Source organism: the organism of the source record quoted next, unplaced genomic scaffold (genome assembly GCF_019419815.1).
Source record: "Pyrus x bretschneideri cultivar Hongxiangsu unplaced genomic scaffold, Pyrus_bretschneideri_v1 Contig7, whole genome shotgun sequence".
In the NCBI taxonomy this organism is placed as follows: domain Eukaryota; kingdom Viridiplantae; phylum Streptophyta; class Magnoliopsida; order Rosales; family Rosaceae; genus Pyrus; species Pyrus x bretschneideri.
In genome coordinates this window covers 9,611,974-9,627,017 of record NW_025999809.1, presented here as the reverse complement: position 1 = coordinate 9,627,017, position 15,044 = coordinate 9,611,974, and the positions used below count along the sequence as shown (strand labels likewise).

Sequence of the window (15,044 nt, the reverse complement as noted above, 5' to 3'; positions counted from 1 at the left end):
TACTCTCTTCTCAAGGAGACAAGGGACTAAGTAATTTACCAGCTCATCCAACATTTTTCCCCCAAAATTTGTTTTAGTAATATAACCACATTTAGCGGATTAAGCACAAAGACAAGAGATGCTGAAGAGAACTAAGATGCTCCTGGTCCTCTCTCTATCTGAGTATCCATTTTCCATAGCTTATGTGTTTTCTAGTTTATCTTCAAGACATCAACTGTGTTGTGGTGGATACAACTAGCTAGAAAGAATTTGTTTTACAATCGTTTTGGGTTCATCTCTTTTGATCCCTGTTAAATAATGAAACATATAGATACATTAAAATACAAAATCTTGTTATGAGAGAGATAAATACAAAAAGATGTATAATTAATTAAAAAATATTATTTTTTTTCCGTTGAGTTTGAGTGTGGTGATGAAGAAATTGAAAACAGAAAAATATAAAATCGCTTGCAAGCCAAATTCTTTCGTCTCACACAACTTAAATAAGCATGGTATTAAATACTAACAAAATATAAAGTTACACTTTTATAAGCTACGTTACGAACGACATGGTCAAAGCCATGCACAAGGTTTTCTTATCTAGATCAGTAGAAGAGTGGAGCAATCATTTTCTTTCAGTGTTAATATTAACATCAAATGGATAATTGTCTCGGTGGAACCGTTGGTGTAGTATTGAGGGGAGGTAAAGCTCTGTGTTTGTACAAATCCGACAACATTGATACCCCAATAATGCATGCAACCTGGGGACAGATATAGTATGAGGTCTACCAAATGCTAGATGCATAGATACATAATAGGTTGATATGAACATCATAAGTTATCTAGGATTAAAATCGTTTGTTGCTGATAGGTTCTTCTTAGTTCTTTCTTGTATTTCTTTAATAACCCAAGCTTGGAGAAGGAAGAGATAAGAAGGTCATATAGACTATGTGGTTAGAAATCCATAATAAAGTTCGACCACAACAACCGAATAAATTATCTTCATGCATAAGGATACTAGATTACGTAGTATAAAAAAATTTAAAATCATCACAACCCTCCCTTTTTTCTTTGTAGAGCGCAAATATGCATGATCCAAAATAATATCTCATGCATGCTTTACATTTCTGCATAACCATAACAAATAATTTCTCTTTAAACGATGACGTGATATCATTTTACTGTACAAATAATCTAATTTATTGCGTTCATTCAATTTGAAAACTATTTAGTTCTTCTTGTGTGTATTTAGAAAATGAACGATTAATCATCAATTTAGAGCAAGTCCACCTCTCATTTAAAGGCTGGCCCAAAATCTAAAAAAATAAGTTGGCACCCCAAAATCCTACTCCACCCCACAAAATAGACTAGCCCAAAGTCCACCCCAGTCTCTAGGTTTGCCCATAATAGGTTGAGTGAGGAACCAGCCTATCTAACGTCAGCCATGACTAATTCTTTTTTTGCGGATAGCGCGTGGGATACAAGTGAGCGTGGGTGCACGTTCCAGACTTAAATAAATAAATAAATAATGTCAGAATCTCACCATGGGCCACGTGTCCATTTTTTGAAATTCAACCGTCCAGATTAATTAACTTAAAAAAATGTTTAAAAATATAGAAAAAAAAATTAAACGATATATATATATATATATATAAATATAAATATAAATACCTAACCATCTTCTACACAAATTGTAGTTTAGAAAAATAAAACAAGGCGTGACAATATTAGTTAAAAATTCTATCCGAAATTAAAAATAATATTATTTTATAAAAAATTAATAATATTTTAATACGAATCGACTAGACTTTGGGCCAACTCATTTTTTTTAGATAAAAATGCATTTGACTAATTACTGTTCAATCAAGTTTATTACTATTTATTTGGGTGAATTAAATGTACTTTGGACCAGTTCATTTTTTAAGGAGTGGAGTACTAGATATCTCAAACTGAAAAGTGCAAAATTCCTGCAATTTGTGAGAAAGTATTATCTCAACCCTGCCTCCTGCGGTCCTGCATGTGAGTGAGCTGCCACATGACCTCCTGTAGAGCGCCTTAAATCGAAATTGAATTTTCACATCAGAATTCAGAAAGAGCGTAGTGGATTTAGCTTTTTACAAACTCACCCAGGTCAGATGGAAGGGACATAATAAGCCGCCCAGAGAAAGATAAAGAGAGAGCGAAAAATCTGTAGTCATACGACTCATACCCATAAGTATCAATCATTGCATTCTACAACAAATGGGTGGCTGGATTGAGTTGTCAATTGGAGAAGGAAAAGCCGGTGAACCTGCTAATATCTGGTAAACATCGGTCCCACTTGGTTCAACATTTGATAAAAAAGAGAAGCAAGATGGCCCACTTTTGTCTCTCCACTCTCACTTTCTTCTTCTTCCTCTTCTTCTCCGCCTTTCACAAACATCTGCATCTCCTAACAACCACCACCGCCTCGCCTACCGTCAAGACTTGGAGTTCCAATATAGTACATATATAGAAGGGAAATAAATACTTTATTTTTTGCCATTTTTTCGTCCGTGAGCAATGAAATCGTGCTCGACCATCAAGGGGAAAGCTTTGCCAGAAAAGAACTGCTAGCATCTGATGCTACGTAGTACAAAAGAAAAACCTGAGAGAGAGAGACGAGATGCAAGTTGAAAAGGCTGACAAGTGTGTGGAATTATTATGATATGGATGTGTGATCGATGTGTTAATAAAATGTGTTAATAGAAATGTTGTAATGGATCATGCATGCATCTGTCTCCCAAAGTCCTACATAAGTCCCAACTACTTCTCAGATTCTGCAGAGATCAATGGGGACCGTCATACGACCTCATCTCTTCGTAAACCTATCATTCTAAACTTGAAATCGTCCATGCTATTGAGCCTGTAGTTTTCCCCGCAACTCAATTATTGCCATGCATTTTATTTAACTCTCTACTGTTAATAAGTAGTTTGAGGAACTCAAAATTTGGGTGCCAATAACATGCCCTAACTCAAATTTTAGTAGTTACATTCTCTTGATAATTTTCATGCTCAAATTTTATAAATCAACTAGAAAATATCACAATGTGTTTTCAGCTTACATCAACAAAGTTTATCATGATTCATAATTAACTAATCTGACGTATGTATCGTACGTACAAGCTTTAAGTGTCAACACAGTTAAATTAAGGGACCAATTTTACTTAAGTAGGCGTCGACGATGATTGTATATAGATACTAAAAAAAGTATATATTTTGAAAGGAGAAAAACCTGTCCTTACAACTAGTTATCAATGTGTGTACAACAAAAGGTTCTATGACGCTTCGGACTAAGATATTTCAAGTCTTGTAAACTTGGATTTTAATTTCTATAAATTAGAAAATATCAAATACTTTAAAACACATTAGAAAATCTCATGTACATCAAAGTTTTTCCCAATTTGTAAGCGTTGAGAGTATGAATCTCACATTGAACAAATGAGAAACCTTGAATGGGCTTATAACTAAGCAAGTTTATAGCCAGTTGGATTTATGATGGAACCTCAACTTTCTTTATGGTATCAGAGAAGGTTCTCCACGTGTAAAGCCCTACGGCCACACATAATGAGGCGTGTTAAGAGTATGATCTACATTGAGAAAAAAATGAACATTGCATAAGCTTACAAGTAAATTGAATTACTCTTATATAACCAATTAATTTTATGACGTGACCTCAATTTTCAGTAAAGTTTCAAACAGCATGAAGCAGCTCCTACTATATTCCATTGGGCAATTAACCGTGCCCAATTGGAACTCTTTTCAATTGAATGTCACACTCTGCAGAGAAGATTTGAGGGCCAAGTGTCAAACTGATTCTTATCAGATTGTAGAAATTCAAAGTGAAATTCATTAACTAAAATTGATCTGAACGCTCCAAAAGTAAAATCGAAAGTGATTTCAGGTCCCCCACTGTGAATGGGTACGGTAACCTGCATCACGACTCACGAGCCTCATAGTCTATTTGCCAGATTTCACTTCACTATCGCAATCTGCACATCCAACTTTTTTAATTTCTTAGTTTTTTTCTCAACCTACACGATTATCACGTTAATTAGATTTACAATATGATTGTGTTTTCAGTTTAAGGACGAGATGCATATCAAATGTCATGTGAGTTGAAAAGACACTTAGGTTCAAGCATTTGTCATTTTACCTATGCTATTGTTTCATTGACTATAACAAATTTACAGCATATGTAGTTATGTTTCAATGTAATCCAATAATGTAGGGTGTATATTATAATAATGCAATGGTCATATCGAAGTGTTGAATCTCTAATATGGTGTGCATGTCGTGTAATCTATAGTGGGTGGTGCTATATCCACACAGTCATTTTTATTTCTCACACATCTCCTAATTTTTAGCCGTTAGGCCGAATAAATTGAAGAAGATCAATGAACAAAAATGAACAAGAATGTGTGAAAGGTAAAAAAATGTGTGTGAATGACACTACCCTATGTTTAATGTAATAATGTAGTGTGCATATCAAGTGTTACGTAAAATGAAAAACAAAAATGGCAAGCTTTTTCAATATATTCAGCTATGCCATTATCCGTTTGAATTCTACGATATATATATATATAGTTATGTTTTTAATAATAATGTGTAATATGAGAATTAAGTTTCAGAAAAATTATAAGAAAAACAAAAGCTGGGTTTCATATATTGTCATAGAAAGTTTGAGGGTTTAGATGGAGAAGCTCTAACATGTAACAAAGTGTATATTCTTATTAGTATCTCATTATATAATACATATCACGTGATAGTATCCAAAAATCTAACTTCAGGAGGAAGGAGGTGATATTCGTACTTGGTAGCATAACCATAACTGTAGTGCAATATATATGGAACTCCAAAATATCATATATGTTATAGACCCTATGAACAATCTTATTTTAAAAAAAATCTCATTAGCATGTCGCATCATAAAATTTTAACCATCAAAGCTTCATCATTTTTTATCTTTATCCAAGAATCCATCTATTAAAAGTTATAAAATAAAGAATACCCCAAAGTATCCACGTTCCGAATACTTCTCTAAATGAAAGAACCTCAATAATGATTATCAGATTACCTCGAGCTTGTTCCTCCTTGGAAATCACACAAACCTCCCTTCCTTCCATCTCTCTCTCTCTCTCTCTCTCTCTCTCTCTCTGAAATTTAGATATGCAAAACATTTTCACATTGGAATGCTCATTCAAGCCCATAATACAAACTTTCCGCACTGCCTCCTGCATGGTAGTCCATGACTTCAGCCCATGGGCTGTGTTTCTTTTCTTCTTTCTTTATTGGAATTATTTGATGAGCAACTTCCACCTTCTGATGAAACAGAATAAACGAATAAAAACCCTTTAGGAAGACAAGAAGAACAACTTATGACAGAAAAAACATTTTAGTAGGAAAATGTCTCCTGCATTCTTTTGCAATTCATATTTTTTTTTCTTCATAAAATTGTGTACCTAGTGTAGAGAAAAGCTAAGATAAAGTTCAAATACTGTGGAAAGTTTGGAAAGTATTTACATGCAGTGTTTTTTTGAAATGAAAAAAAAAAGGCAATATATGCAGACAAAACTTTACAAATAGCAGTTTTTACACCTACACATTGGAGGATTCTTGATGAAAACTTCCACCTAGTACCTTTTTACTCGCAGCTCATAACTTCATTCAAAACAATCTGCAGAAACTCAAATAACAAAACGATATCTGAGAATTCTCCCAGTAAGATCAACAACAGAGAAAGCCTAGATGCAAACGAAGTGTAATTCAATGGACTTGTTTCTAAACCCTAGATGCAAACGAAGTGTAATGCAATGGACCTTTTTCTAAAGTGTAATAAGTAAAAAGAATTCGCGTCTACCATAATAGTTTATATACATTTTACAAAACTATACAATAATTGAAACCCTAGTTGCAATAATTTATCTTATACGTTGTGTGGATCTTTGTACTGACAAATACTTAGAGTATGATTTTCTTCCCTTCTAATCTCTTTTTCCTTTTATTCTTTTTTATTTAAACGATTGCGATTACGCCACGTTTACATCTTGTTTTGAATTTTTTTATATAAAGAATAAGATAAAAATAAGAATGTGAGAGGAAAGGATGGAAGGGAATGATAATAACATGGGAGAGAAGTTCCCTTGGAAATACTGAGAGAGTCAAAATAGTATGCCAGACTTTCCACGTGTAACAACCCCAAGGATGACAAGTAAGACACGTTGGCTCTGCCTAGGTTCGTAGGTTCCTACAATGGAAACCGAAAATAGAATGTGACATACCCATGTGACTCACCTGACTCCACATAACCAATAATGCGATTCCGATCCCACATCCTAAAAGCCATACACTAGTAGGTGCTTTTGTGGATATACTTGACTGGAAAACTGGATTCTTCTTCTAGGCTCACTTTTGGTCACACCATACTACCTCAAATCAAATGTATTAGCAGTGACGAAGCTAACGTGGGATTACTGGATTGTCTATAAGTTTAACAATTTCAAAAATTTATGCATATTTGTATGTGTTGGATTTGATCCTAAAATAACCAAAACAAACTAAATTACTATCTTCTTTTTTTTTGTTTTTTAGTAGTATATGTCTACACACAAAATGTCTGAAATATTTTATTTTATTTTTTTAAATTAAAGAAGAGAGGATGAAAGTGAGTGGGTAGAGAGGGAGACAGATTTTTAACTTTTTATTTATTTTTATTTTTTTAAAATAGCAATGTTAAAATCATGTGTAGGTGAGATTTAAACAAAAAATAGCAAAATTTTGTTTGTGAAATTACGTTATTGCCCTTAACTTTTTGTTATAATATAAGACAAAATAATCTTTTCACCATTTTTTAATTGACAAAGAGAGGTCTATTAATATGTAGTTTAGATAATTTGTGTCTTCATTTTCTCTCTTCTTGTGTGCAACTCTATTATTTATATCAAATGCTTAATAAAATGCCTCAGTTGACAAGCATTGACAATTTTCAACGTTACTCTACAGTTTCATGTAGTCACCCTTAACAAGCATCTACATATTATAGTAATTGTTGACATATGTTGGCAAGAATCGACATGTTCCTACATGTGCTCTACAAAATGGTTGAATGAAATTGTTTTGATCAAATTCATGACTCCATTATTTGAAAAGCCTGCCTTCATGTTACCAATACCTAAGCATCCCCTAATTTTAATACCTATCAATTATGTACGAGTCTATTACAACATACATGTTAAATTACTTTATGTCTTAGTGTTTGTTGTGTCCATAGAAATGTCCTCTCGCAAGTTGAACACAACCAAAGGGACTCCTATAAAGAATGTAGAAAGATAATGCCCAGGATTCAAAAACCAGAAAAATGAACTTACATATCCCTTATTGTTATTGTATACCCCTTTTGGTCATCTTTTTCTTATCCTTTGTTTATTTCTCTTATATTTAAACTACATATTAATAGAACCATGATTGTCAGTTAAAAATCAATAAAATTATCATTATATCTTTTAAACACAAATGAAAGAAAATATTAAAAAAAGTGTGAGCATTAAAGTAATTTCACACAAACAAATTTTTACTTTTTTTTTCTAATCATCACAACCATGTCACACTATCAGTATCCTAAACCGACTCTCTTTTCCCCTGTCTCATTTGCACTCCACGTCTAACTTTTTTTATACTTTTTCAAACTTCCCCAATTCACTAATTTTTTTAAGCATAATTTGACATTAATTAAACTTAATTCTTTTAAAAAATTTAAATCAAACACAAAGTGTGTACTGCAACTAGTTACATACTATAGTTTTTATAAATAACTAAGTGATATGCAAGTGACCCTTTACCAAAGTGGTGGAAAGGTATTGATTCCTTACATGACGACATGAGTTCGAACTCCGTCGGTGACTAATCTAACATCTAATCTAACAAAATCTATAGTTTGACCAAAAAAAAATAAAAACTAAGTGATAACAACAATGAGAAGTTATTTCCATGCACCTATTTAATCCTTCTACACATTTATCCTTTTGCTTATTCAATCAAATATAAAAAAATAAGCAACAATGCAAAAAGTAAACTAATAAGTGAGCGGAAATTATTTTCCTGCAACAAATTACATGAAAGTTTTTGGTCAGTGAAAAAGAAGGTAATAATAAGAAAGAAGAGAACAGAAAGGCTGACAGAACTTTGCAAAAACTAAAAGATTCGAAAGGCTCAATTGTTGTGCAGCATGTGGTGTGGTGGGAAGCTCAGCAAAGCCTCGGGTTTATCATTGTCATCTTTTGCTGCAAAACCAGGTCACACTAGTACATTGTTGTAGACTTCTTGTGTCCGAGTCCTCCAGAACGATCCCAAACAAAATGTGGCCTCTTGGTAATCCCCACACCCCTTAAAACCCAAGATCCTTCTGTCGTTGAAGATCTTGACTACCCTAAATTTTTAGGGTAACTATTAACTAGCTAGTACCGTTGTGGTAGTACACTAGCTAATAGCTAGCCTCAGTCACTACTTTACGAGAACCTTAAGAGAGAAGATGCTTCTTCGATATCAAATCATGAGTCTTCTCCATTCTTATTCACCTTCTGAAATTATATGCATACGGGTTCCTTACAGAAATGATAGTGGTACGAAAAAATATGAGAATAATCCACAAATGATATATCACAGTTAATTGACGACAGTTTTTCATAGGGGAGGAAATTTGAGCTTACATGCAAATTTACGTTGAGTGGTTTACTAATAAAGAAAAAACATAGGAGGAGTTGTAAATTCAAGTATTCGAATCCTAAATTTGACATATTATGACTTATGCGCGTAAATGCTACGAACTACTAAAGCCAATGCCCGTTAATGACTATGAGTCTTTTAAGCTGAGTGAATCCCAAACAAATCAATGGATGGATGCTGTATCCAAAAAGAATATAAAAAGAGGAGTTTACAGGCTTAGCGTAGTGAAGTGGGAGCCTATGGAACGCCGTCCGATGGAGAAATGAGCTATTCTCTGCCTCTGCATCGGCCTATGCTAAGATACCACAGGGACTCACAGGAGACGTAGATGAAGTGTCACAAGTCGTAATGATATAATTAATATATGTGTCGGGTCAAGCCATTGCCAAAAACAAAAAGAGCTATTGGCCATCACAATTCTTGAAAATGAGAAACTTACCAAATTTAGATCCCACCATTTACAGTAAACTTTTTCTGCTTCCCAACCAAAGAGTAATTTTTTATTGTATTCGAAACACGAACACTACTTGTTATTATATAAATACATAAAAACAAAAAAAAATATATTTTATTTATGTATGTTATGATGCTTAATATAACAACTCGTGTTCTGAATATATTGAGAAATCTCTCCCAAGAAATACACTTCGTAGGTTGCTTTTTTTGTTCAACGAGGACACCATTTTGACGGTAATCACAAATATCATCACATAAGAAGCTAACCTAAAAAAAAAAAGAGAACAGAAATGGGCTCTCAAGAAAGGAGGAGCTCCTCCTACAAATTTGTGGCCTATTCACATAATTTTGTACTTATAATCAAAACAGTTCATATTATAAATCACTTTGTATATATCATTTCTACAAAAAAATCAATCAAACCTAAGATCATTTAGTCATCAAAGTATATAAAAACAGATAGACGGATTTGGAAAATCATTACGAATTGTCTATCTATTTGCTTCAATTGATGGACTAAACAATCTTAGTTTTAATTGACTTTTTACATAAATGATCTACATAAAGTGCTATATAATATGAATGGTTCCGATAATAAACACATATTTTTGTGAATAGGGCACAAAGTACATTGAAAAGAAACTCCTCCTCAATCTTAAGGAGCCAATATTTTCTAGAAAATTGCATGTGTACAATATATCTTGGGTATTTTTTAGCGTACTAGAAAAACTCAATATAATTTCTATATTAATAATAATAATAAATTGTGCTTAGTATGAACGTAAATGAAACTAGAATCATAAGACTTAATTAAATCGAAGTAGAATCATAAGATTATTGCTAATTTTGCTGTTACATTTTCTCTTCTGCTTTTGCTTGAATAAATGAAAGTAGAATCATGAGACTTTAATTAAATCAAAGGTAAATGCAAATGAAAATTATTACGGCCAACAAAAATGAGAATCAACCATACCATACTAATCAAGAACAACTATATGCCAAATATATATATATTGCAAAAAAACACACAATATGGTAGCTATAGTAGCTTAAATAATTGAACGAAAACAAATATTATAGTATGTACTCGCAAAGCTCCATTACCTTCTTAGATACAAAATTGGTGGAGACGATGAGAGCCTAAACCCTTCAATGTGGTTCACTCTCTCTACATCCGCCTAAGGTCAGTAATGGAAATGCCCCATGCAAAGTCAATACAGACAATAGCCATGCCAGAAAATTTCACAAATTGATCTAAATATTAACCGTGGCCCGACCAACCTTAGTATTAGTACCTAATATAACATATTTCATATGATGCCAATAACGTTAATCCTACAATTTATTTATTTTTTTCCCGAACTCTCATTCTAAGAAAGAGGAGCTCTCTGAGGAGCACCCTTTCTCCTGCTGCTAAGGGAGAGGACAATCCCAGGGAGGAATCCACTGCTTTTCTTCTTCTTCTTCTTGATAACCTCTGGTTCTTGTGACATTACCGAATCGCTGGTTGCTTCATTGGAGCATGACGAAGCTCTGTATTGCTGAGGGTCTTCTACGGTGGAGCTAGGCATCATGTGGCCATCATCCTCGGTCATCTCCAAGCCGTCCATGCGTAATCCTTCGAACTGAGAGATGGTGAAGTCGGATGCATCAAATCGGTAGAGTATACCAGATAAGTCTTGCCCTTGGTACACCAAATGATCAACCTGTAACATATATATTTGTTACATGATATACCGCTAGATTAAGAGAGATATATATATATATATATATATCTGCCTGTAATGTAACCCTAAAATTGAGAAAACCCTTGATGCCTCTAATACTTGGATCAAAGAAAAAAAATAATATCAAGATCATAGTTCAGGTGGAAACAAAAAGAGGCAGGAAACTGAATAAAAAGAGTATGTGCAAATGGGATTTTTCTTTTTTCTTACTTATCCTGAAGCCACACATAAAGCAGTAGAGATGCTTCCAAGACATATAGCAAATTAATTCAACGTTGGCAATGGCTTTAGAACCAGTGTGTGTCAGAAAATATGCAAAAGCCATCAAATAGGCAATTGGACAATGAGAGAGAGAGAGAGAGAGAGAGAGAGAGAGAGAGGAATATGGAGGTGAAATGGACCTTGCAAGAGAGAGAACAAAAGTGGAATGGCTCTTGGAGAATCCTGTCGCAAGTGAGGCAAATATTGGCAGAGCCCTGCTTGCAAGTCCTAGACTGTGTCTGTGGCCTCTGATTCAAGAATATCACTTTGGCACCGTTAATTGTATAGGGCTGCCAAATAAGGAACAAACTTGTTATAACGGAATTGGAAAGATAATAGTAATTTTCTTTTACACTCGATCACCTTTTCTTTTTTACTCATTTGTTTTTTTGTTTGATCATATTCCAGTGCGTTTGGTATGTATGGAAATTAATGTTATGAAAAAGGCGGAAAAACCGAACCCTTGAGGATTGAAGAGATTTTTTTCCGTTCATCTTTTCTAAGCCGTTGTCAAATTGTTTTCCCAAAACTTTATCCCATAAAGAAACAAAAATATTAATGTCTCTATCTTTTATATTTACTTTCTCAACTTTACCAAACTTTGTGTGAGAAAAAGTATTTCTCATCTCCTAGGAAAACACATGGAAATTACTTTTTATGAATTCCTCTTCGCATACCAAACGCGAGATCAAATCTTCTGCACCTAAAATGGATGTGGCCTCTCTATGGCCTCAATAAGTGTCTGACACGTATTCATTATCTTAACCTTTCTTAATTTTGTTGTCATAAATTTGATAGGTGTCAGACATTTATTGGGGTCACACAGTAGGCTACCCCCACTTTGGGTGCAGAAGATTTGATCTCACCAAGTTGAAACTTAAATTAAACCACAAAATTAATAACCAGAATAATTTGATGTCAAACTTGTTATCTTAGTGAATTGGACTTTAAAAACCTTCTAGTTACAAGTGAAGAATATATTACTTGATCACCTTCTACCCCCATTCTTGTTTTTACTTTGTAGTCATACCTGGGTATAGGAACAGTCGATCAGCTTTTCAAGATCACCCAACCGAACCACATCATGGTACACATATCGTCTAACCTGTCACATGGAGCCAAAACAATGTCAATTGGACTTGTTTACTGCCACAAATGGTGATTTACCCTTCAGTTAAATTTACCCTTATGACAACAAAGAAGATGAACAATGTTGAGGTAAATTTTCTGCAATGTGTGACTGAAAGTGATCAAGTAAATTTGCATAGTCCAAGTACAATTTTTTAACTTCAAAAAGTTCAAGAGCCAATTATTTACCTCACCTGCAGGCAGGCAATTACCTGTTGGAAATTTAGGTGAAACGAGTAGCAAGGCAACCAATCATGACGGAAAAATAAATGAACTGAGAGCTGAATTGAATTAAAAGGAGTGGGATCTTTTGAGAATATAAACACTATATGGTCAAAGTTTCGCTTTCATGGAAAGGAACAGCTGAGGAACCTTTGCAGGGTGGAAATCAATAGAAACAAAATCTTGCATTAGTAGGAAACAAACCACATAAAAAAAGTGGGAATCAAAGAAGACATCATAAAACCTTTTTGGAATTCCAATTTATAATTTTATAAAAACAAAAACACATTCAATTGTAATTGCATGGAAGGATGACTAGAATTAGAATACTATTGAACAACACAATTTTGACGGATTAAAAAAAATCAACAACAATTAATTAACTTCATCATTATTTTCTTTCTTAATTTGTTTCTTTGGCCACAATCAAGGAGTAAAAGTTTCACTTTGTTGAAAAAATTTATTAAAAGTGAGAGAAGATGTAAAATTGCATGAAATTAATTATACTAAATTCTAGAGTATAAGATACCTTGGAGCATACTAGAAAATCTGAAAGTGCAAAGTACAATATTTCAGTAAGAGGTTTTTAGACAAGTTTTCAAATACAACCACAAAATACTTTCAATTCTTAGAGATAAGAAATGAGATGATAGAAAGACCTAAACATGAAGATCAAGGGTAAAATTTGCAATCACTGAGCTTTCTCTATGGTAGAATTTGTTAATTGTTCGAAGAACTAAATGAAGTATATAGAGAGGTACAAAATTTCAGGCAAATTACATATGTATCGCTACTGCACTAGCTGAATTCACTGGAAAGCAAATAAAAAGAGAATTAAGTAACAGACAGAGGATTGTACAGTACAATTCCACAATAATTTTCAACACACGCCCAGGAATCAAGGGTAGTTACAAACTTACAATTCATTAAAAAAGTTACAACTTTCCAGCTAGTTAGCTAGCTAGAAGTAAAAGCCAACTGGAAGTAATTGAGCAACTTTGATCCAAAACTTGTGAAAATTCAAAAGGGTAGATGAATGGTGAAATTTGGTGACGTAATTTGATGAGTGAGAAATTGTAGTATCGGAGTACCTGCAGGAGAGGATGGAGGCGGTGAGAAGGGAGGCAGTGGGGGCAAATACTAAGGCAGCAGTGCAAACAGAAGACGTTCTTCTCGTTTTTCCGGCGGCTGTGGTGGACCCCGCACCCGCCAAAGAATGTCTCGGCCATTAAACGCTCAAGCCATGCAGGCTTAATGTTGTTTCCACCACCACCGCCACCATACGATTCTGTCACCATCCCTTAACTCTGTCTCTCTCTCGCTTTGTTTCTCTCCAACGAATTGTGTCTGTTTTTGAAGAAGTGGGAGGATGGTATGAAAGAGAAGAAGGCCTTTTAAGTTTAGCTGCTACTGTAGCAACAGATAGCTAGCCAATTACTATTGTGCGCCTTTGGTTTTAGTTCCTTTTTTTTTTTTTACCAAGTTGGGTTTCAAAAACCCTAACCTAAATGCTATTTTATATATAGCTGGTGAAAGTTCCAGAACTGTTGCGTTTTCAGACAAGAGAGAGCGTGTCTTTACTTGAGAGAGAGAGAGAGAAATGGATTGGGTGGTGAGGTGTGAGAAAAATGCGTTAAATAAAATATGTTCACCTTTGTTTGATGTTAGTCTAATAATACAATATCATGGTTTTCGTTACAAAAATTTAAGTCATTAAATCGAAACAGCGGTGAAGTGAGATTGCATGTGGTGTGGTGTAGGACGGGGGAGTGGAGTTAATGGCGGGAAGACAGCCCACCGGTGTGTATGTACTTTCTCTGCACTGCAACTAGTGCAACAATACTGTAACACAATTCCTTTTTCCACAGTGATCTGAGCGCCTCCCATATTTCTGTTTAATTTACTGTGCATTTTTCTGCATTGAACCCCCCCTTCTGCTTAATCTGTTCTGGCTATAATATGCCCGGTTAATTTTGTTAATTCAAGATTAATGTTTATCATTCAGGTCAAAGTGTTAGGTCAAGCTTCTGCAGTAACTTCATTTTCAACAATATAATCAAATCGTATATTGCATAGTGTATAGAGATTGATGAACTTGAAACTGATTTGGTTATCTTTTTAAGTAAAAGTTCAACGATCAAGCAGAACTCAATTCTGTGCCAATTCAGTCCTGTGGAACCCCATACGGTGGAGACCAACTTAGTATCCGATGTGTAAACAATCCGAGACAAATAAAAACGAAATCGTTCTCTACTTTTTTGGTATACAATTTTCTTAGTAACATTAACATTTTTACAAATAAATTGCAACAAAAGTTTGGGTCAAAACCTTGCATCGGTTTTCCTGCCAGAATTGCATTGTATGTACTGTATATGTCTGCAATAGTAATAATGAGTATGAAAGAAACACTTACCTGGGACAACTCTATAAGACGTGTTGTCTTATATCCTTTAGAGTTGTCGTATAAATTGAGATTTGGCTGTAGAATGATCAAATTGTATTTTCTCCGTAATAAACTAAACCTTCAAGCCA

The 15,044-nt window shown here is 34.1% G+C and overlaps 1 protein-coding gene across 1 annotated transcript; it reads right to left on the bottom strand.

The window, feature by feature from the left end:
* Positions 1-10,207: 10,207 nt before the first annotated feature.
* Positions 10,208-14,126, bottom strand: LOC103945235 (protein RGF1 INDUCIBLE TRANSCRIPTION FACTOR 1). The gene is made up of 4 exons (XM_009355775.3): positions 13,604-14,126; positions 12,193-12,267; positions 11,303-11,452; positions 10,208-10,880 (listed from the first exon to the last, which is right to left on the bottom strand). The coding sequence occupies exons 1-4, from the start codon at positions 13,808-13,810 to the stop codon at positions 10,545-10,547; spliced, it is 768 nt and encodes a 255-aa protein (XP_009354050.3). The 5' UTR covers positions 13,811-14,126; the 3' UTR covers positions 10,208-10,544.
* Between the last annotated feature and the right edge of the window lie 918 nt (positions 14,127-15,044).

Bases quoted from the DNA above. Each gene is read 5' to 3' on its own strand.
- LOC103945235 (XM_009355775.3), bottom strand. From the start codon at position 13,810: ATGGTGACAGAATCGTATGGTGGCGGTGGTGGTGGAAACAACATTAAG. The intron at 11,453-12,192 runs GTATGACTACAA...CTTATTTGGCAG, and splicing joins TCGACTGTTCCTATACCCAG to CCCTATACAATTAACGGTGC. The intron at 10,881-11,302 runs GTCCATTTCACC...TATATGTTACAG, and splicing joins TTTGTTCTCTCTCTTGCAAG to GTTGATCATTTGGTGTACCA.